At 50.0% G+C, this 23211-nt stretch overlaps 2 protein-coding genes and 1 long non-coding RNA gene across 3 annotated transcripts; 1 reads left to right on the forward strand and 2 right to left on the reverse strand.

Annotated features, from left to right (window-relative positions):
* Positions 1 to 244: 244 nt before the first annotated feature.
* C1QBP (complement C1q binding protein) lies at positions 245 to 16244 on the forward strand. The gene is made up of 6 exons (XM_051825325.3): positions 245 to 523; positions 803 to 953; positions 14221 to 14314; positions 15302 to 15397; positions 15634 to 15756; positions 15876 to 16244. Exons 1-6 carry the CDS (start codon positions 298 to 300, stop codon positions 16023 to 16025), a joined length of 840 nt encoding a protein of 279 aa, XP_051681285.3. The 5' UTR covers positions 245 to 297; the 3' UTR covers positions 16026 to 16244.
* Positions 1362 to 13884, reverse strand: LOC149121228 (uncharacterized). Its single transcript, XR_016224251.1, has 2 exons — positions 11401 to 13884; positions 1362 to 1887 (listed from the first exon to the last, which is right to left on the reverse strand). It is a non-coding gene; the product is annotated as an uncharacterized LOC149121228 (long non-coding RNA).
* Positions 16245 to 16304: 60 nt separating the features above from the next.
* Positions 16305 to 23022, reverse strand: RPAIN (RPA interacting protein). Its single transcript, XM_051825327.3, has 7 exons — positions 22839 to 23022; positions 21079 to 21249; positions 20138 to 20198; positions 19497 to 19608; positions 19312 to 19375; positions 17446 to 17586; positions 16305 to 16456 (listed from the first exon to the last, which is right to left on the reverse strand). Exons 1-7 carry the CDS (start codon positions 22917 to 22919, stop codon positions 16427 to 16429), a joined length of 660 nt encoding a protein of 219 aa, XP_051681287.1. The 5' UTR covers positions 22920 to 23022; the 3' UTR covers positions 16305 to 16426.
* Positions 23023 to 23211: the final 189 nt, after the last annotated feature.

A 23211-nucleotide genomic window follows, 5' to 3' on the forward strand; every position in this document is an offset into this window, starting at 1 on the left:
GTGCTGCCGTCGAGTGTGGAGGACGTGTGCAAGCCCGGCGCGCTCTGAGAATTAACCACGAAGCTCTGCGCACCAGACCCCAACCCACTCCCGGGGCGGTTCAGGAATCCGGATTCGAGGCTGCACCGGCGGTCCCCGGCAGAGGGCGCCATCCGGCCCGCGGTGCCTTCGGTCTTCGGAGCGCCGGCGGCGGGAGGCGCTTCCGGGCGAGGGCGGGCTTCCGGCGGCGGGAGGTCACTTGGGCGCTTTGGCCCGGGTCGTCCGTCGCCGCCGCACGTGTCTGACGCCGTCCGCGCGATGCTACCGCTGCTTCGCTGCGTGCCCCGCGCCCTGGGCCCCGCCGTCGCCGGCCTCCGCGCCGCGGCCGCGGCCCCGCCGCTCCGGCCGCTGCTGCTGCCCGCGCCCCGGCCTTGCGCCCGGCCGTTCGGGCTGCTCAGCGTGCGCGCGGGCTCGGTGCGGCGGCCCGGCCTCCTGCGGGCTCGCGAGCCCTGCTCCTGCGGCTGCGGCGCGCTGCACACGGAGGGTGAGGGGCTCGCGCGTGGCGTGGGGGACCTGATTCCCGACGGCGACTGACAGCACCGCTCCCCGGCTCCCCCGGCCCCGGGTGCGGTTTGGGGGGTGGGGTGCTGCGGCGCTCGTGACGGAATTGGCTTCTCCGGGCGAGCGGATGCAGCTGCCCGCTTCCAGGCCGGATAGCGTTGGGGAGGCGAGGCGGATGCCGGGCAGAGGGCGGCGGTCCCCGGGTCCCCGGGTCCCTGTCGGGTGCTTGGCGCTCCTTGACGTCTCCGCGATTCCTCCCCAGGAGATAAAGCCTTTGTGGATTTCCTTACCGACGAGATTAAGGAGGAGAAGAAAATCCAGAAGCATAAAGCCCTTCCCAAGATGTCTGGAGGCTGGGAGCTGGAGGTGAACGGCACAGAGGCTAAACTCGTGCGCAAAGTGGCCGGGGAGAAGTAAGTGCACGGCGCGCCCCGGGGTGCGCGGCGTGGGGCGGCCTCTGGCTCGGGACCCTAAGCTCGCTGGAGCCACATGTCAGCCACCCCGTGTGACTTCACAGCGGGACCCTTCCGCAGCCGCCCTGTCCCTTCTTCCCCCTCCGGCCCCTTGAAACCGCCAAGCTGCCTTCTCTGGATTTGCCTGTGTGGGACATTTTGTGTGAGTGGGAGTCATGCAATATGTGGCCATTTGTGTCTACCTCCCCCCCCCCCAAGATTGATTTATTGGCTTGAAAGGTAGAGTTAGAGACGTCTTCCATCCACCCCAACAGCCAGAGCTGGGCCAAGCTGGAGCCAGGAGCCAGGCAGCAGGCACTTTTTCCATGTCCTCCCACGTGGGTGCAAGGGTCCAACACTTGGGCCAGCTTTTTTTTTTTTTTTTTTTTAAGATTAATTTATTTGAGAGGCAGAGAGTAAGAGAATTACAGAGAGAAGGTTACAGAGAGGCGTCTGAGCAGGGAGCTGGATCCAAAGCAGAGCAGCCTATGGGTGCCAGCGTTGTAGGCAGCAGCTTAGCCAGCTGTGCCACAACACTGTCACCCCCGCACCCCCGTTGTTTTTGAGGTTCATTCATACTAGTAATAGCATGTACCAATAGTTAGCTTTTTTAATGACAACATAATATTTCATTATGTGGATATGCTAGATTTTATTTATGTAAGGAAATGGGAGACAGACCAGAGGAGACAAGATACGAAGTCAACGGCCAAAATCAATTAAGAAGAAAAATGGGAGCCAGCGCTGTGGCATAGCACGCTAAGCTGCCACCTGCGGTGCCTGCATCCCATATGGGTGCCGGTTCAAGTCTTGGCTGCTCCACTTCTGACCCAGCGCCCTGTTTCTGCTCCTGGGAAAGCAGCGGAAAATGGCTCAAGTGCTTGGGTCCCTGCACCTGTAGGACCCCAAAAGCGGTGTCCTCTTGTGACGACCCCAGAAACACAGACTCCGGACCAGACGATGCAATAGAACAGGAGGTAATTTATTTCATTTGTACAAATGGGCCCTCTACTGCTGCAAGCAGCAAGCAAGCGAGAGGAGCCCCGAGCAGCTATCTCACACAGCTTTTAAGGGGCAAAACCACAAAATTAACATACCATAGGGTGGCGTAAGTTTATTGGGTAACTACAAGGGGAGGAGGTCGTCGAGGAGGAGGAGAGAACAGAAACGGGGGCTACGTGCCCTACGTGTCTAAGCTTGGACAAGGGGAGGGGGTCCTTGAAGAGCAGAAAGGGGTGGCTACGTGCCCTACGTGCCTCACGGTTTCTTTGTTAAGCTTGAACAAGCACAGGGGAGGGGGCTTAGGTGCATACCAGGATGTTCTGTCGCCCTTATCTCTGGGTAGTAGCCCTTATCTCTGGGTAGTAGCCCTTATCTCTGGGTAGTAGCTATCTGCTTTCTCTGTGAACTTAGTTTACTCCCCATTTCCCAGGACTGTTTTATTAAGGCCATTTTATGGCGGCTCTCGGCCGCTCCTTTCATTCCCCCATTTTCTCTTTGAACTAATTTTAATCCTAAAATTGTGTGCCCATTAATGAGGGGTTTCAATACGGTCACTGGTGGCCAGGGCTTGATACTGTTGCGTGAGGACTAATGCCAATGATCAGCAAGCCAGGCCTTAGCATGTGGGCCCATGGCCAGCCATGGGTCCCCACATCTCCTCCTTTTTTTTTTTTATTAAATTGAGAATGGCCTCTGTCTTAGGTTGCCCTCAGTCATCTCTGTCCTTACCCGTCATCGGTAACTCTGGCAGCTTGGCCTAGAGCCCTGTCTTAGGTTGGTACAGGATGCTGAGCGTCTTACCCGTCTTTGAGTACCATTCCAGCCCAACATTAGGTGAGAGATGAAACATACAGCCAAATATCAATTATTTTGATTACAAAGGAGGCTTGGTACGAAGTTTTAAATGATGAATCTCAGTCCATTCATACTATAGGGAAGTCAGCATAAAATGCAGAACACACGGAAGACATCCCATACAAAGTGGGAAAAGCAGTAGCAGTCCAGCCAACATTAATAACCAATGAATCCATTGAAACCCTTCAAATGAATAGTGGGTTAGTAATAAACATATGTTGCATTTTACTCTTAAGTTTATCAATAACAGACTCTATATATGGCACATTGTTAGTAATGTTAAAATAACATCCCCCAGGTACAGATTTACAACTTATATGATTTTTTTTTTTAACAGCAAGTAATTGTTAGCTGCATGGCTTAAAAGCACTCCTGAGTGAACTTGATCCAATTCTTTGGCTATATTGGATAGCACAGTAGCAGTAAGATTGATTGCTTTGGTCACCAAACATGTAAGCCTTCATAGTCCACGATTATTTCCAAAAGCCAGTCCAGGAACACTTACTACTGATGCAGCCATGGCAAGGGCAGTGTCCTCTCCTATTAGGATGATTGTTATAGTAGTCTTCAGGTAAAGCACACCACTGACGTACTCTATCCGCTGCTGTAAATACAGATGTTAGCATCAGGGCCACACGGCCCAGGGAGCAATTGCAGAAGTTATCAGAGGCTAATGATGTAAAGGCATGTTGGTTACATGGAAAAACCCATCCCTTAGGAGCCCTTGTCCCATACCAGTACTGGATCAGGTCCATTCCATTGATTGGTGATAGGATCCCTCCATTTCACCATTGCTCTTTTTACAGCTGTTTTTAAGCAGTTAGAATTCAACAGAGACATCAAGAGAACATAATAGATTACTTTAACTCATTGCTTTAACAGAGGATCAGATTTTGATTTTATGTCAAAGAAAATAACCAAAGATTTCTTCTTCCCATAACATTTTGCGACTTTCTCACACCTTCTGTAACTTGCTCAAACCTTTCTCTTCTCCCACCCTCTTTTTTTTATTCCAGTATAAACCAGCCATTAAGATAAACAATTTTTACAAATCATATCCTTTTAAAAGTATCTCTTTCTTTTAACTTTCCTTATCAAGAACACGCTTTTATGTTTGTGACCTTTTACATCAAAATGATGGTATCTGGGACTGTAGCAGTCAATGGGAGAGTAACTTTGTTTAATTCCCTGTAATCCACAGTCATTTTTCAGGTTTCATCTGATTTCTTAACATGCCAAATTAGATAATTCCTTTTAGTGATTATGGGAATCATCACTCAGCACTAAGATAATTTTTTTACTGTTTTAGATTTTTTTTATGTCCACCTGGAATTTTGTATTGTTTACACTGAATAACCTTAGTTGGCCCTGGCAGCAGTACAGGAGCTTGATATAATTTTTTTACCACTACCTAGCAGTTTGACTCTAAAGGGCAGTATTTTTTTTTTAATTTATATTTATTCTGTACTTATTTTTTAATTGCTTATACATGCATCAGTATGCAGATAACAAAATCCATTCTCACCTCCCCAAAGCCTATAGTTCATCCCCCTTTTCCACCGGCACTGATAGCAAAACCTCAATAACTTGTGGAGGCTGTGCACTCTGTAACTTGCCATCCCAATTCTCACTCGATTCTGAGCAGAGAGCCCATTCCTTCACCAAAGAGGCGATCTGAAGGTCTTTCCAGCCAGGAACATCACAGGTTACACATGCAACTTCAGTTTTTCTTTTAAAGAAAGGCATTGCTTTGCATACTTGCGGATCCTGCCAACTATGCCAATTTGTGACAGTAAATTACTTTTTAGCTGTCTGCTGTGCACAGACTTAGTTACTTTTAATCTGCAAGAAATACGCTGCAAGCCTTGTAGTGCACACTAAAATTATTTAGAGGAAAGATGGTAAAGGAGCATAGATTAACAGAATGTTGCAATAAACATGGCTCCATTGCTTTAATGATACTATAGCAAGATGGTCCACTGACCCCTGTAGGGAGGGCCTGAGGCTGGCCCCGCTTCCAGTTTCCTGAACTCTGTTTTTTAATGAATTACCTTCTTTATCAGTTTTGGAGTGACATTATTGGCCCAATGCCTTTCCCTTTAGCACTGGAAGCAAATCCCAGGAAGAGCCTTATTTTGATTTTTGACTTCTGGACAATTTTTGTACATGTCCCTGTTGCCCACATTTATAGCACCCTCATTTATCAGGCATAGCCCTCCTTGATGATTTTTGTAATGACATACCAAGCAGAGCGTCAGGTCCTGAATGTCCTGTTATTAATCCATTTTGTTAATTTCTCATTAAAGGGACTGTCACAGAACACCTCAATCACAGTAGCCAATTGATCATGTTCACGTTGTACTTAAGTTTTGTAGAATTTACAGTACTGTGGGCATCACTAGGCAATCTTCACACAGCTCCGGAGAAGGATCCATACTGAGAATTAAACATTATTAGTAATCATCACGGGCACATTTAACATTCAGCTTGACTGCATGTTCCCCCCGAAATGAAACAGCAGCAGCAGAGGCTTGCTCTGGCTCCCCCTTAAAGCCCCCAAGGACAAGGGTGGCTCATTGCCAAGATTTTAGGCAAGCAGTGCGTCCCATCTCGGGTCTTGGCCAGAGAGCCGAGACATGAAGCATGCCCACCTGTTTATCAGAAAACATTCCTTTATCCTCCTCCCTGGGAACTGGCCAGGCTCCCAAGGAGCAGGAGAAGGTCATTCGGCAGCAAAGTTTCTTGGTTACCAGAGCCAAATCTAGGTACAAGCCTCTCCATTCCAAAAATTTGTCCTTACATTTGGCCCTAGAGTTGCATTGAGAAGTAGACATAATTAACACATCATAAGAATACAATACACATTTTTCATACAAGTATACATCTAGCAATCAAACACAACAATAAAAACAGATGGGGGAGACAGTAAGAGATAAAGGACAACAAAAACAGTGACACACAGAACACAAATCACAAGCCGCGCGGCAACAGACCGAGACAAAACCGAAACTATCAGAAGGGAGCGGCAGTCTAGCCAGGCTCTCCCCTGGAAGAAAGGAAATTCCCTCTTTCCCTCCTTCCCAGACCACCACTGGAGCGTTCTCCAGGGTTGAACCAGGGGTCTCAGGACACGTCTGAAATCACAAGCCGCGCAGCAACAGACCGAGACAAAACCAAAACCAGAATTTCAGAAGGGAGCGGCCGTTTGGCCAGGCTCTCCCTTTGAAGAAGGGAAACACTCTCTTTCCCTCCTTCCCAGACCACCACTGGAGCGTCCTCCAGGGTTGGACCAGGGGCCTCACGACACGTCTGTCTCCCCTTTGGTCCAGTCAGTACTGAGCCTGTACAGGCGCCCCAGGACGGATTCCACGTCGTCCTGGCAGACAAGGACAAACAGTACAAACCACAGTTACAATAATACACAAGTAAGCAAACTTACCTCCGTCTGGCCGATGGAGTGTGGGAGTCTGGGGTCCCCCAAATCCCGGACGAGCCCCCAGATGTAGGACCCCAAAAGCGGTGTCCTCTTGTGACGACCCCAGAAACACAGACTCCGGACCAGACGATGCAATAGAACAGGAGGTAATTTATTTCATTTGTACAAATGGGCCCTCTACTGCTGCAAGCAGCAAGCAAGCGAGAGGAGCCCCGAGCAGCTATCTCACACAGCTTTTAAGGGGCAAAACCACAAAATTAACATACCATAGGGTGGCGTAAGTTTATTGGGTAACTACAAGGGGAGGAGGTCGTCGAGGAGGAGGAGAGAACAGAAACGGGGGCTACGTGCCCTACGTGTCTAAGCTTGGACAAGGGGAGGGGGTCCTTGAAGAGCAGAAAGGGGTGGCTACGTGCCCTACGTGCCTCACGGTTTCTTTGTTAAGCTTGAACAAGCACAGGGGAGGGGGCTTAGGTGCATACCAGGATGTTCTGTCGCCCTTATCTCTGGGTAGTAGCCCTTATCTCTGGGTAGTAGCCCTTATCTCTGGGTAGTAGCTATCTGCTTTCTCTGTGAACTTAGTTTACTCCCCATTTCCCAGGACTGTTTTATTAAGGCCATTTTATGGCGGCTCTCGGCCGCTCCTTTCATTCCCCCATTTTCTCTTTGAACTAATTTTAATCCTAAAATTGTGTGCCCATTAATGAGGGGTTTCAATACGGTCACTGGTGGCCAGGGCTTGATACTGTTGCGTGAGGACTAATGCCAATGATCAGCAAGCCAGGCCTTAGCATGTGGGCCCATGGCCAGCCATGGGTCCCCACATCTCCTCCTTTTTTTTTTTTATTAAATTGAGAATGGCCTCTGTCTTAGGTTGCCCTCAGTCATCTCTGTCCTTACCCGTCATCGGTAACTCTGGCAGCTTGGCCTAGAGCCCTGTCTTAGGTTGGTACAGGATGCTGAGCGTCTTACCCGTCTTTGAGTACCATTCCAGCCCAACATTAGGTGAGAGATGAAACATACAGCCAAATATCAATTATTTTGATTACAAAGGAGGCTTGGTACGAAGTTTTAAATGATGAATCTCAGTCCATTCATACTATAGGGAAGTCAGCATAAAATGCAGAACACACGGAAGACATCCCATACAAAGTGGGAAAAGCAGTAGCAGTCCAGCCAACATTAATAACCAATGAATCCATTGAAACCCTTCAAATGAATAGTGGGTTAGTAATAAACATATGTTGCATTTTACTCTTAAGTTTATCAATAACAGACTCTATATATGGCACATTGTTAGTAATGTTAAAATAACATCCCCCAGGTACAGATTTACAACTTATATGATTTTTTTTTTTAACAGCAAGTAATTGTTAGCTGCATGGCTTAAAAGCACTCCTGAGTGAACTTGATCCAATTCTTTGGCTATATTGGATAGCACAGTAGCAGTAAGATTGATTGCTTTGGTCACCAAACATGTAAGCCTTCATAGTCCACGATTATTTCCAAAAGCCAGTCCAGGAACACTTACTACTGATGCAGCCATGGCAAGGGCAGTGTCCTCTCCTATTAGGATGATTGTTATAGTAGTCTTCAGGTAAAGCACACCACTGACGTACTCTATCCGCTGCTGTAAATACAGATGTTAGCATCAGGGCCACACGGCCCAGGGAGCAATTGCAGAAGTTATCAGAGGCTAATGATGTAAAGGCATGTTGGTTACATGGAAAAACCCATCCCTTAGGAGCCCTTGTCCCATACCAGTACTGGATCAGGTCCATTCCATTGATTGGTGATAGGATCCCTCCATTTCACCATTGCTCTTTTTACAGCTGTTTTTAAGCAGTTAGAATTCAACAGAGACATCAAGAGAACATAATAGATTACTTTAACTCATTGCTTTAACAGAGGATCAGATTTTGATTTTATGTCAAAGAAAATAACCAAAGATTTCTTCTTCCCATAACATTTTGCGACTTTCTCACACCTTCTGTAACTTGCTCAAACCTTTCTCTTCTCCCACCCTCTTTTTTTTATTCCAGTATAAACCAGCCATTAAGATAAACAATTTTTACAAATCATATCCTTTTAAAAGTATCTCTTTCTTTTAACTTTCCTTATCAAGAACACGCTTTTATGTTTGTGACCTTTTACATCAAAATGATGGTATCTGGGACTGTAGCAGTCAATGGGAGAGTAACTTTGTTTAATTCCCTGTAATCCACAGTCATTTTTCAGGTTTCATCTGATTTCTTAACATGCCAAATTAGATAATTCCTTTTAGTGATTATGGGAATCATCACTCAGCACTAAGATAATTTTTTTACTGTTTTAGATTTTTTTTATGTCCACCTGGAATTTTGTATTGTTTACACTGAATAACCTTAGTTGGCCCTGGCAGCAGTACAGGAGCTTGATATAATTTTTTTACCACTACCTAGCAGTTTGACTCTAAAGGGCAGTATTTTTTTTTTAATTTATATTTATTCTGTACTTATTTTTTAATTGCTTATACATGCATCAGTATGCAGATAACAAAATCCATTCTCACCTCCCCAAAGCCTATAGTTCATCCCCCTTTTCCACCGGCACTGATAGCAAAACCTCAATAACTTGTGGAGGCTGTGCACTCTGTAACTTGCCATCCCAATTCTCACTCGATTCTGAGCAGAGAGCCCATTCCTTCACCAAAGAGGCGATCTGAAGGTCTTTCCAGCCAGGAACATCACAGGTTACACATGCAACTTCAGTTTTTCTTTTAAAGAAAGGCATTGCTTTGCATACTTGCGGATCCTGCCAACTATGCCAATTTGTGACAGTAAATTACTTTTTAGCTGTCTGCTGTGCACAGACTTAGTTACTTTTAATCTGCAAGAAATACGCTGCAAGCCTTGTAGTGCACACTAAAATTATTTAGAGGAAAGATGGTAAAGGAGCATAGATTAACAGAATGTTGCAATAAACATGGCTCCATTGCTTTAATGATACTATAGCAAGATGGTCCACTGACCCCTGTAGGGAGGGCCTGAGGCTGGCCCCGCTTCCAGTTTCCTGAACTCTGTTTTTTAATGAATTACCTTCTTTATCAGTTTTGGAGTGACATTATTGGCCCAATGCCTTTCCCTTTAGCACTGGAAGCAAATCCCAGGAAGAGCCTTATTTTGATTTTTGACTTCTGGACAATTTTTGTACATGTCCCTGTTGCCCACATTTATAGCACCCTCATTTATCAGGCATAGCCCTCCTTGATGATTTTTGTAATGACATACCAAGCAGAGCGTCAGGTCCTGAATGTCCTGTTATTAATCCATTTTGTTAATTTCTCATTAAAGGGACTGTCACAGAACACCTCAATCACAGTAGCCAATTGATCATGTTCACGTTGTACTTAAGTTTTGTAGAATTTACAGTACTGTGGGCATCACTAGGCAATCTTCACACAGCTCCGGAGAAGGATCCATACTGAGAATTAAACATTATTAGTAATCATCACGGGCACATTTAACATTCAGCTTGACTGCATGTTCCCCCCGAAATGAAACAGCAGCAGCAGAGGCTTGCTCTGGCTCCCCCTTAAAGCCCCCAAGGACAAGGGTGGCTCATTGCCAAGATTTTAGGCAAGCAGTGCGTCCCATCTCGGGTCTTGGCCAGAGAGCCGAGACATGAAGCATGCCCACCTGTTTATCAGAAAACATTCCTTTATCCTCCTCCCTGGGAACTGGCCAGGCTCCCAAGGAGCAGGAGAAGGTCATTCGGCAGCAAAGTTTCTTGGTTACCAGAGCCAAATCTAGGTACAAGCCTCTCCATTCCAAAAATTTGTCCTTACATTTGGCCCTAGAGTTGCATTGAGAAGTAGACATAATTAACACATCATAAGAATACAATACACATTTTTCATACAAGTATACATCTAGCAATCAAACACAACAATAAAAACAGATGGGGGAGACAGTAAGAGATAAAGGACAACAAAAACAGTGACACACAGAACACAAATCACAAGCCGCGCGGCAACAGACCGAGACAAAACCGAAACTATCAGAAGGGAGCGGCAGTCTAGCCAGGCTCTCCCCTGGAAGAAAGGAAATTCCCTCTTTCCCTCCTTCCCAGACCACCACTGGAGCGTTCTCCAGGGTTGAACCAGGGGTCTCAGGACACGTCTGAAATCACAAGCCGCGCAGCAACAGACCGAGACAAAACCAAAACCAGAATTTCAGAAGGGAGCGGCCGTTTGGCCAGGCTCTCCCTTTGAAGAAGGGAAACACTCTCTTTCCCTCCTTCCCAGACCACCACTGGAGCGTCCTCCAGGGTTGGACCAGGGGCCTCACGACACGTCTGTCTCCCCTTTGGTCCAGTCAGTACTGAGCCTGTACAGGCGCCCCAGGACGGATTCCACGTCGTCCTGGCAGACAAGGACAAACAGTACAAACCACAGTTACAATAATACACAAGTAAGCAAACTTACCTCCGTCTGGCCGATGGAGTGTGGGAGTCTGGGGTCCCCCAAATCCCGGACGAGCCCCCAGATGTAGGACCCCAAAAGCGGTGTCCTCTTGTGACGACCCCAGAAACACAGACTCCGGACCAGACGATGCAATAGAACAGGAGGTAATTTATTTCATTTGTACAAATGGGCCCTCTACTGCTGCAAGCAGCAAGCAAGCGAGAGGAGCCCCGAGCAGCTATCTCACACAGCTTTTAAGGGGCAAAACCACAAAATTAACATACCATAGGGTGGCGTAAGTTTATTGGGTAACTACAAGGGGAGGAGGTCGTCGAGGAGGAGGAGAGAACAGAAACGGGGGCTACGTGCCCTACGTGTCTAAGCTTGGACAAGGGGAGGGGGTCCTTGAAGAGCAGAAAGGGGTGGCTACGTGCCCTACGTGCCTCACGGTTTCTTTGTTAAGCTTGAACAAGCACAGGGGAGGGGGCTTAGGTGCATACCAGGATGTTCTGTCGCCCTTATCTCTGGGTAGTAGCCCTTATCTCTGGGTAGTAGCCCTTATCTCTGGGTAGTAGCTATCTGCTTTCTCTGTGAACTTAGTTTACTCCCCATTTCCCAGGACTGTTTTATTAAGGCCATTTTATGGCGGCTCTCGGCCGCTCCTTTCACACCCACATGGGAGGCCTGGAAGAAGTTCCTGGTTTCCATCTGGCCATTGTAGCCATTTGGGGAGTGAACCAGCAGATGGAAGATCTCTTTCTAACTCTGTCTTTCAAATACAATAAATAAATCATAAAGGAAAAAAAAAAAGACAAGTGAATTTGCAAAGATGGCCAACCACTGGCATGCGCACAGACAGAACACGTGGCCGAGAGAGCAGGAATTTATTTACGGGCTGGATTTAAATAGCATAGGCCTGATAAGGGCCATGAGGTGCAGTGGAGCTGAGCTAGCTTTTCTATGGAATGCAGAATGCAGAGGGTAGGGTGGGCAACAGTACAGGGCGTAGGACTGAGCTGGTCTCTTGAAGGAAGGTAAAGGGTCCCTCAGGCAAAGAGCCACAATGCCTGAGGCTCATGTCCTTGTTCTGTCAGTTATCCATTCATTTGTTGGCAGGCATTTGACAGGGTTCTATTTACTTTGTGATTCTGGTTTTTTATTTATTTATTTTTTTAATTTTATTTATCTGACAGATAGTTATAGACAGAGACAGAGAGAAAGGTTTTCCTTCCGTTGGTTCACCCCCCAAATGGCTGCTACGGCCGGCGCTGCGCCAGTCCGAAGGCAGGAGCCAGGTGCTTCTCCTGGTCTCCCATGGGGTGCAGGGCCCAAGCACTTGGGCCATCCTTCACTGCCTTCCCGGGCCACAGCAGAGAGCTGGCCTGGAAGAAGGGCAACTGGGACAGAATCTGGCGCCCCGACCGGGACTAGAACCCGGTGTGCCAGGCGCCGCAATGCAGAGGATTAGCCTATTGAGCCACAGCGCCGGCCTTTACTGTCGTTTTGAAAGACAGATAGCTCCCATGTGCTACTTCACTCCCTAAATATTGAAATGTCCAGGTATAGGCTACGCTGGAGCTGGGAGCTGAATCCAGGTTACCAGGTTATTGCCTTAAAGGTGGGCTTTAGATATTCTGGGTGCAGTTCCCCTTATCAGACACAGGGTGTGCAAGTGTTTTCTCCCATCCTTGGGTGTTTTTTTCCTTTCCCTATGTTATTGGTATTGACATACACTTTTTTTAGTTATTGTTTGACTACACCAAGTGAACTATTTTTTTAAAGATTTATTTATTTATTTGAAAGAGTTACGCAGTCACTCCCCAGTTGGCCACAACGACCAGAGCTGTGCCAATCCAAAACCAGGAGTCAGGAGCTTCTGCGTCTCCCACATGGGTGCAGGGGCCCAAGGACTTAAGCCATCTTCTATTGCTTTCCCAGGCCATAGCAGAGAGCCAGGTATGGAGTGGAGCAGCCGGGTCTCAAACTGGCGCCCATATGGGATGCCTGCACTGCAGGCCAGGGCGTTGACCCGCTGTGCCAAAGCACAGGCCCCAACATACACTTCTAATTTTGATGAAGCTCAATTTACTGGGTTTTGTTTTTTGTGTATGTGGGCTTTTTTTTTGTTTTTTTGTCATTTGTGCTTTTTTGACATCACATTTGACAAACTGTTGGGTAACCAAAGTTTCTAGATATTTATGCCCGGATTTACTTGTAAGAGGAGTTTAGCTCTTTAGGCCCGTGATCACTTTGAGTCAACTTTTGTGTACAGTGTGAAGTGTAGGGTTCTGATGCTTTTTCCCCTAGGGTGCAGGGGTTTCGCCCATACACAGTGTCAGTTGACGACTGAAGCTTCACTTGAACTTTTCTTCCGGTTTTCGTAGCCAGTTTGGGGCCGTTAGAAATGATACCCTGATGAACAGTGCTGTGTTTCTGTGTCGAGGAACTCAGCTTGGTCAGCGTGGTTGCAGATAGTTTCTGGGGCTGAGCCTCAGCCTGCCGCTGTTGCCTTGGGAAGGAGCAGCCCGTTAGCTGAGCAGTGGTGTGCAGGGTGCGGGGTCTGCGCTGCCCAGCCACACCTGGTCTACCCCACTGTCACAGGGATTGTGACTCAACCTTCGGAACATGGAATGTCACGAGGATTCTTGTACCTTACGGTTGTCATGTGTTGGTGTTCCAGCCCGTGGGATGAGTCCACAGTGAACGCACTGTCCTTTGCCTGGCCTTGTCTTCCAGGGCGCAGGCCTGCTCTGAGTCCTCAGGTGTATCCCCGCAGTGTGCCTTCCCTTCCTCCCAGCGGCAGATTTTGTCATGGAGAAAGCTTTTTTTTTTTTTTTTCTTTTTAAAGACTTGTTTGTTTGAAAGGTAGAGTTGTAACTCCGGTTTACTCCCAGATGGCCACAACAGCTGAGGCTGGGCCAGGCTGAAGCCAGGAGCTTCCTTCAGGTCTCCCTCATGAGGGGCAGGGGCCCAAGCAGTAGGGTCATCTTCCACTGCTTTTCCCAGGCCATTAGCAGGGAGCTAGCTCGGAAGTAGAGCTACTCCACGAACCAGTGCCCGTATTGGATGCTGGCATCATAGGCAACGCCCTATCCTGTTGTGCCACACCACCAGCCCCGAGAAAAGCTCCTAGAGGGGCTTCTGTTCCATCCCCCCAGCTTCTTATCTGCTCACTTTCACGATACCCCACCCCAGTGAGCAGTGTCAGCTGGTGGTAGGTAACCAGCAGGCGCTAGCCTGATGGGAGGAGCTGGTGCATGGCGTCATCACTTGGAGCTCTGCACATGGAGGTGTGCTGGAGACCTGCTCCCTCTTAGGGCTGGATGTGGGTACCCAGCCTCTGTCCACTTCTGCCAGTGTAGACTGTCAGCTGGTGAAGGGGAAACATCGTTCCTATCAGATTGTTTCTGTGTAGCAGGCCTCCATACCTAACGGCTAGACTACTCCACTACAACTGGACCATGTCTGTTGCGTTTCTTTTGACTTTGTAGGATCACTGTCACTTTCAACATCAACAATAGCATCCCACCAACCTTTGATGGTGAGGAGGAGTCCTCCCAAGGACAGAAGGCTGAGGAACAGGAGGTAAGCTCGTAATATCGTGCCCAGTCTGTGCCTCAGCTCCCCCAGGGGCCTAGAGAAACACCAGGTTTTCTTGTTTTTGTTTTCAAAGATTTATTTGAAAGCAGACTGACAGGGACAAAGATCTTCCATCCTCTGGTTTACTTCCCACATGGCTACAGCAGTCAGGGCTGGGCCAGGCTCAAGCCAGAAGCTCCATCCAGGACGTCACCCATGTGCCAGGCCCATTAGCAGATAGCTGGACCAGGAGTGGAGGAGCTAAGAGCCTGTGGACAGGAAGCAGAACTGAGTCCTTCCCATGACGGGGAGATGTGTGCTATCAGAAATCACCGTTTTCTTTTCCCCGGGGGAGGATGTTCCTAAGTCAGAAGCTGGTGGAAAGCACCAGTCACCTGGCCAGAGTAGGAAAGCCAGGGGCAGCAGAGATGGCATCACTTGGCCAGGTGCGATCTTGGCTTGCCGGCCGTATCGGTGGGAGCTGGGGGTGTCTGGTTTTCTGACATTTTAGGAAGTGGTATACTCAGCCCGGAAGCCCGCCAGTATGAAGGCCAGAGGGTCTCTGACCTTCTGACCGAGTTGTCTCACGCGCCTGCAAGGAGAGCCCAGCTCCCTGAGCGCTTCCATCTCAGCCGCCTGGACTGGCAGCTCCCTGACTTTGGGCTTGGTCTGCTCCTGTCACTGAGGGCCGGGCACGCCAGCCTCTGACCTGGGCTGTAACAGACTCCTGAGACAGCCAAGCCGGAAAGAGATCTTGGCTGTGTGGCTGGCTTTGCAGTGTGTGGGTGCAGAAATGGGTTCAGGAAGTAGAGAGATCTGAGTCTCAGTTGAGTGCATAGAGCTGGGGCTGGAATGCAGGTTTAAAGTGAGTGTAAAGGGCTAAATATCATCCTGACAGGGGTGGCCATCAGATGCTCAGAAGCGTTGGAGGCCTGGCCTGGGCTCTGACCCCTTCCTATAGTGGCACACGCAGACGTGTTTTTGTTTCCTCAGCCTGAACTGACATCAACTCCGAATTTCGTGGTTGAAGTTATAAAGAATGATGGCAAGAAAGCCCTCGTACTGGACTGTCACTTCCCGGAGGATGAGGTGGGTAGAACGGAGTGTGGGCCCTTGACACCCAGGGAGATGAGGGGTGCCTCCTGGGACTAGCAGACACCTGTGGGAGACTGTGGCTTAGAGCAGCAAAGCACGGGAGACAGGTGGCGCGTGGAAGTCAGCTCAGGGTAAAGCTGGGGTTTCACACTAGAAGTGCTCCCTTTTCCGTGCACCTGTCTGGCTTGTCCTGAAAAACCCGTGTTTCCTGGAACACTGTTCCTTCCCAGGTCGGACAAGAGGAGGAGGCTGAGAGTGACATTTTCTCCATCAGGGAAGTTAGCTTTCAGGCTTCCGGCGAGTCTGAGTGGAAGGACACCAACTACACACTCAACACAGACTCCCTGGACTGGGTGAGTGACAGGGTGGGGTGCTCTTGGGCCTTGTAGGGGAGCGTCCTGCCTTGTTCAAGGAGAGAAAGCAGCATTGTCATTAGTGGGCATTACACAGTGTAACACACTGTTTTCCGCAGGCCTTGTATGACCACCTGATGGATTTCCTGGCAGACCGAGGGGTGGACAACACTTTTGCAGATGAGCTGGTGGAGCTCAGCACCGCCCTGGAGCACCAGGAGTACATAACTTTCCTTGAGGACCTCAAAAGTTTTGTCAAGAGCCAGTAGAGTAGGGACAGTGAAACTTGTCTGGCAGGCTGTGGCCAGCGAACAGAACCTGCTCTGACCCCCAGACACCCGTGCGTTGCGACGGTTACCATCCCAATATCACGGAAAATAACATTTAAATTATTACTGTTGCACTCTCATTTTTTTCTGTACAAACTTATTCTAGATTTTTATATAACATACAATGATGGACAATAAATTTGGTTTTATCTCCTCCAAGGTACTTCGTTTTTTCTGTTCCTTGACTTTCAACCTAGACCACGAAACAGCAAGAGCAGAGGTGTTTGAAAAGTTTTAATACAAAATAAATTATAAGTTAAAGGTTGCTATGTACAAGGCCTCTGCTGGAGAGGGAGTGAGTTGTGGTCGGCCCAGGAGAACGGTGCGAATGCAGGCCAGCTCTAGACGATCACAGCCCAGGTGTCACAGGCCTGGAGTGAAACAGGACATATCTGTTAGGAAAGTTACCCACATCCGTGGCCAGAAGCTGCAACCAGTAATGACACTGAGGCAACAATTAGAATGTCTACACCCTGGACGGTGCTGGTCGGCTTCAGTTACAAGTGGGAATGAGTTCAGCCAGAGCGGCTGGTCCTCAAAGGGGCTGCTGGTGGACCGACCTCCCAGGCTTGCTGGAATGTCTACCTTTGACTGTTCATCCCTGGGAGCCTGATGAACCACTGTGCTTCCTCCTGTTTCTCACCTCCCCTCCAAAACGCCCAACAGTGGGCTCGCCCGTCCTGGAACCAGCTCTCGCTATGAAATCCATACCTCAAGTTTTCATAATACATGTTTCCCATGAACTTTCTGAAGACCCCTCGTGCACAGATTTTAGACATTTTTGTGCCAAAATAAAAATATTTTACTTCCATACCCTATGAACTTTCTGATCACCTTAATATATGTGTGTGTATATGTATATGTAATATATCACTTATAAGAAATAATGGTTCCTGTAGCAAGCTTAAGGCGTCTAAGACAGGTGGCTCCAGTACCTCCTTGTGTAGTCCTGTCCCTCACACCTGAGTTGCCAGACACTAATCCTTGGACTTCTGAAGACTTGCTGAAAGGTGGCCCTGCTGTGCGTCCTGTCCTGTACCCACCTGCAGGGGTGTCAGGGTGACCCACTGGGTCTTAGGACTACCGAGCTGACTACACAAGCACAGTGCAGCTGGGCTCCCTGACCCTCCCCCACCCCACCCCCACACTCCTGCCCCGCTCCTAGGCTGCCTCTTCCCCTTCACACAATGATTGGCCTCCAGCTGAAATGACTTGTGGCCTTCACAGTTCTGTGCCAGCAATTCCTCCAAGAAAAAAAAAACTGCATTAAACATTGACCTGTTTGGGAGCCATTATTTTTACTAGAGTGGGAAGACAACACTGAGCTGCTGGTAACCACTGGGTCCCAGGAGAGACTTACCAGACAGCTCATGAGAAGACTGGGCTTCTCCTCTGTTCCACCGGTGACTGAAAATTCAGGGGTGTGGGGACAATGGGTGCTGTGCTCATTCACGCTGTCCTCTAAAGACGCTCGAAGCATCTGCTCCGTCAGCTCTGGAGACTAAAAAAAGTTCGACCACAACCGCGTCTTAGTTACCTGACAGCTGACAGGCTGAAAATCCTGGTTTCTCTTGCTAACCAGCGTAGCACTGGCTCCCTGGGATGGCTTCCTCCCCCACAGTTGGAGATCTGCGTGGGCTCATGGCTGCTGGGAGGATCTCTGAACCAGTGTCCACTCACCACCTCTCCAGATTGCCCAGGGCACCCCCCGTTCCTGAACTTTGAGAGCTAGGAGGACAGGTCCCGGCCTCGGCCCCTGCCCCTCCTGGCCGAGTGTATCCGTGCCGAGAACTGGCAGCATTTGCTCCCAGAGATCTCACTGAACCTGCTGCCACTGCAACTCCGATGGCAACCAGTAATACAGGGGATGGAAATCAAGTTTCAGTTTTATGATGAGAAGCAGAAAGTTCAGGAAGCACTCAAAAAGGGAAGTTGCTTTTGAAAAAGTTGGGTGGGCATTTGGTACATTGGTTAAGATGCGCCTATCCCATATTGGAGTGCCTGGTTCGGATCTGCTCCCACTCCAACTCCCTGCTAATTCACACTCTAAGAGGCAGCGGATGGTGGGGCACGTAGTTGGGATCCTGTCATGCACACGGGAGACCTGAACGTTCCCAGCTCCTGGCTTGGGCTGCTGGGAGTGAACCAGCAAATGGGGCTGGCTCGTGCTTGCTTGCCCGCTCTCCCTCCCTCTATACACACACACACACACACACACACACACACACACATTTATATACTTCTGCCAATCAATTTTTTTAAAAGCTGTTGAAATACATAAAAGATGGGAAAAAAGAAAAAAATCCTACAGTTGTATGACTAGTTGCTTTATCCATTGCTAACAAACAAGAGTTTTCTATGTAGAAACAATGACTCAGCTCCCCAGCACAGCCCCACTCAAAGACTGGTAAATAAACTTAAGAGGTGTCAAATTTACCGTGGTATGTTTCATTTTTATAATTTTCCACTGGAACCAACGGCTCAACTCACTGACTATTTGCAGTCCCCATGTCAGGTAAGAGACCACCTCCCCTATTTTTAAAGATCACCAAAATTGCCGGCGCCGTGGCTCAATAGGCTAATCCTCCACCTTGCGGCGCCGGCACACCGGGTTCTAGTCCCGGTTGGGGCGCCGGATTCTGTCCCGGTTGCCCCTCTTCCAGGCCAGCTCTCTGCTATGGCCAGGGAGTGCAGTGGAGGATGGCCCAGGTGCTTGGGCCCTGCACCCCATGGGAGACCAGGAAAAGCACCTGGCTCCTGGCTCCTGCCAGGATCAGCGCGGTGCGCCGGCTGCAGCGGCGGCCATTGGAGGGTGAACCAACGGCAAAAGGAAGACCTTTCTCTGTGTCTCTCTCTCTCTCTCTCACTGTCCACTCTGCCTGTCAAAAAAAAAAAAAAAGATCACCAAAACTTACATTCTGAATGGAAGTGTGTCTTCACACAGGAAATTTTAATGAAAGGTCACATACGGGCATTTCCAGTTCTAAACTGGGGTCTCTCTTAAGCAGTGCCAGCGCTCTAGGGGAGGAGCCCGTGGAGATCTGTGAGGTTTGCCAGTTTGCACACCCTATGTACTCTCACCACATTCACCATATGTGTGTTGGACTGCCACCGTGACATCCCTGAACACTGAGCTAGGAAGAGATGGGCACAGTGGGCTCCAGCCCGTCGCTGGGGGCTCTCCCAGGAAGCAGATCCGTGTGGGAACTCGGGGCAGGACACTTACGTGAGATGGGATGGACAGGCCACAATGGCATGCGACCACGCCGCCCGTTATTCTCAGGTTGTACCTAGAAGCAGAATGGGGATTCCAGAGCATCGTGGCCACCAGATCTGGCTCCCCAAACCTTTCCAACGCCGGGGAGAGACCACACTCACCAACAGTGGGGGAAAGGTTTTAAAGACTCTTACTTTGTACACACAGGGCAGATGAGGGGGTTTGCCTCCCACTCAGCCAGCATGACGCTGAGACACTTCTCATCGAACTGCAAGCTCTTCTCGTACTCGCTGATGATGGACAGTTCTGCAAGGCAAAGGCAGCCAGGAGGCTTCACCGTGCGGGCAAGGCTAAGCTCCGCCTTCCCGCCAATCACAGGTCTGACTGCTCTCTCGGGTGGGCGTCACCTTGGTGGACACTGCCCTCTTCTGTGACCACACACTGCAGCCTGTAAACCGACAGGTTTACCTGTGACCTATCAGTGCAGAGGCAGGATAGTCAAATAACCTTGGGAAATGGCGTAACACAAACAATTCTGCTTCCCAGGTCTACCTCCTTCCCGCTGTGTGACCTGTGCGAGGCCACTGCTTTCTGTTCTAACGCGACGCTGTAGGGCAGACACAGACAGAAAACAGCTTCACAGGCCCAGAAGCTCTCAGCACAATGCCCGGAGCCCGTTACTGTTGGGAAATGGCCAAGGCTGCACAGTAAAACCAGAGATTCCACACTTGAGCACGAAGGTAAAGGAACGGGAGTCTGGCACTGATCCCGAGGTGCGGGACGGTCAGCAGCAGGGTAACTGCACAGAGGTGGGAAGGACTCCTCGCTGGGTTACCTTCGTCGATCAGCTCCTGTTGGATTTCCTCCAGCACAGCCAGGTCCATCGGCAACCCCAACTGCAAGAGTAGATAGAGCTGTCAGAGGTCCGAGGTCTCCCTCTGCCACCACGTCCCGCAATGACTCAGACACGGAGGCGAGCTTGAAGAGCCCCGATTTAGCCCCCAAAGTCAGTCCAGTCCTCCTACAAAGTACGCTGACAATGGGGCGATGTGGTCATGCTGAAAGACGTTATCAGCAAATGGTCAAAATCGTGGCACCCGATTTTGGGAAGACAGGATATGGTGGCAGTGAAATGCATGTATGTTCTCCCAAGGCTGAGAACCGCAGGGAAGTTCCTAGTCTCGTGCTAATTACAGAGCAAACACCCGGCATGCCGTGGCTCACAGAAGCCACTGAACAGCGCACATTATTCTGGGGTGCCTTGATGGTTTCCCACTTGCTTTCTGACAGAGTCTTCCTAACGCTGCCAGCATTATCTTCTCCATTTTAGAAACGTAAAAAATGAAGCTCAAGGAGACAGAGCGAAGAGTGAAGAGCAACACCAGGTTTGGAATTCCAGAACTCCTGACTTCTAATCCAGGGGTGCTCTTCCTGATATCCTATAAATGGTTCCCTGTCCCCATCCGGCCCCCAACTCTGGCTGAGATCAGAATCAGACATCTTTTTTACGGAGAGAGACTCCTAGCCGATGCCTATGGAATCAAAGTTTCCAAGGGCAGAGGCAAGAAGTGACATTGCCTTGGCAGGGGTGCCAGCAGTGGTCCTGCTGCCACGACGCAGAAGGGCTGTGGTATTTAGCGAACAGTGATCTGGAAGAGCCCGGTGCTACAGGTAGAAGCGCCTGGGTTGAAAGCTGGGGGTCCTGGCTGGGGGCGTGAAGAACAGTGCTGTTTAGAGGGCTCACGGAAGCAGACACAAAGAGCACGCAACACAGACCTGCGGCGAGGCCTCGGGGGAGCACTCCCCCGCCTGCAGAGCACTCCACTCTTCTTCCATCACCTCCTGCACCAGCAGGGCATTCTGGGCTCGGCCTGGCTCGCCGCCGCCGGCCTGGCGGAACCTGGTCAGAACCCTGTCTCGGCTGTTTCTCATTCTCTCCAGGCAGCCCTTGGACAAAGCAGCGAGATGGGGGTGGGGGAACAGTTTCATTAAAAACACTCAGATTAGTTGGGAGAACATGGAAGGAAAGGTGTAGACACAGACTTTCAACTACAACTGTAACTAGTGTTACAAGTGCATAGTCCCCTCAGGCCTTATCCACACACAGAGAGGGGAATGGTGTGTCCACATTCATTTCTGGTAGCTTTGGGATCCGCAAGGAGGGAAGGCCTGCACTTCCGGGAATGGAGAGTCCCTACCCGCACTTCCGGGGAAGACAAGTCCTTGTCAAGGTCCCCACGGGTGCCTAAAGGTCAACCAATGAGGATCAGACCCGCCTCAACCTTCAACGCCCACGCCCTGTATCTATAAAAGGAGCCCTCCCAATCCTTACACAGGACTTCCCCGGCCCCTGCTCTGTTGGGACCGGGGAACCTCGCCCGGGAGCGGGATCCCAATAAAAGCCTGTGAATTGATTCGTCTGCCTGGGAAGATTTGTTATGCGCCGGACACCTTGCAATTCCCACATTTCATATTTAATCTTCCATGCCAGCTTCCTGACCGGTTGGGAGCCTAACATCTCAGCATTCACTGTCCTATCATAAGCCCTTCATATTGTTTCCACATGCTTGCTACTCTAGCGGTGGTTGTGATAGACGTGTGGTCAAGACTTTCCTGTGCAACAGGGTCTCCCAGCTCAAGGTGACTCTGTCCCCCAGGGGACACTTGGCAATGCTTGCAGACATTTTTGGTTGCCACACTCCAGTTGTAGGACTATTGGCTTCTCGTGAGTAGAAGCCATAGCAAACAATTATCTCCCTCAAAATGTCAATAGCCAAGTGCTATACAGTCTTTCTAGAATCACACTGTGTTCCTGGAATATACCAACCGCTTTATTTATACATTTAATTAAATCGAAGGGCAGAGCTACAGAGAGAGACAGAGACATCTCCCATCCAATGGTTCATCCTCCCCCCCCCCCCCCCCAATGCCCGACACAGCCAGGGCTGGGCCAGGTCCACACCAGGAGGTGCTGCCCAAGGTGGCGCTCCCGGAGCCGGCACAGGGATACTGAACGCGGGCGTCCGGAGCAGCGTGCGGCTACTTCAGCGATTCCTGGAGATCACACTGTTGCTTTCTAGGAACCAGGCGGGGTTCAGAAGCAGCTAGAACTGAGGCGGGGTAGAATTCTGCTGGCACCCAGCAGATGCAGCCCTTCCTCTAAGCCTGTTTGCTCCTCTCCAGGTCAGAAACACTTCTGTCTCCCGTGGCGCACGCAGACAGGTGCGTGTCTCGGGGGACCCCCCGCACCCCCCAACCACACCACACGGTGGCGGCTCGGAAGGTGCGGCTACTACATCAGATTTAAAAGAAGCCCGAGCCCGAGAACAAGTTTTCCTGGCACTGAGAGCACCCAGGCCAATCTCAAACCAGGGGGCCAAAAACTCCGGGAGCGGGCAAATCGAAAATCCAGATCTAAACCTACGGGCGGGAGCCCTGGGTTCCAGAGTCGCCTCCAGCGGCACCCGCTTCCCACAGCGGGGCTGGGGCGAAGGCCCGGATGAGGGCAGTGACCACGGCCCAGGGCCCACACTCACTTTTCTGAAAGCCTCTTTCCACGGCGGCGAGCCCACCAGTTTATAAAGCGAGCGGCGTGGAGACCCCGCCGGCCCGGCCATCTCCTCCTCGCGTGAGTCGCCGCCAAGAGCCCCGCCCCTAAGCGCGCGCACAGAACCCTGGGAGTTGAAGTTTCTGGACGCCGGTGGAACGTGGGTCGCAGGGAGTTCTGGGAATTGTTGTACTAGAACACGGAGACGAAGGATGGGGCGGTGGGGGCTAACGCTGTGAGGTCAACCCAGCCCGGACTGAAAGAGGTAAGTCTTGAAGGAAAGTTCTGAATGCTTGGCAGTATCCAGCCAACAATTAGATACGTAGGGCTCTCAGTCTTTTGCACGGGCGCTAGACGTCCAG

The sequence above is a fragment of the Oryctolagus cuniculus genome, chromosome 17 (genome assembly GCF_051225735.1).
Source record: "Oryctolagus cuniculus isolate XC-2025 breed Fujian yellow rabbit chromosome 17, ASM5122573v1, whole genome shotgun sequence".
Taxonomy (NCBI): domain Eukaryota; kingdom Metazoa; phylum Chordata; class Mammalia; order Lagomorpha; family Leporidae; genus Oryctolagus; species Oryctolagus cuniculus.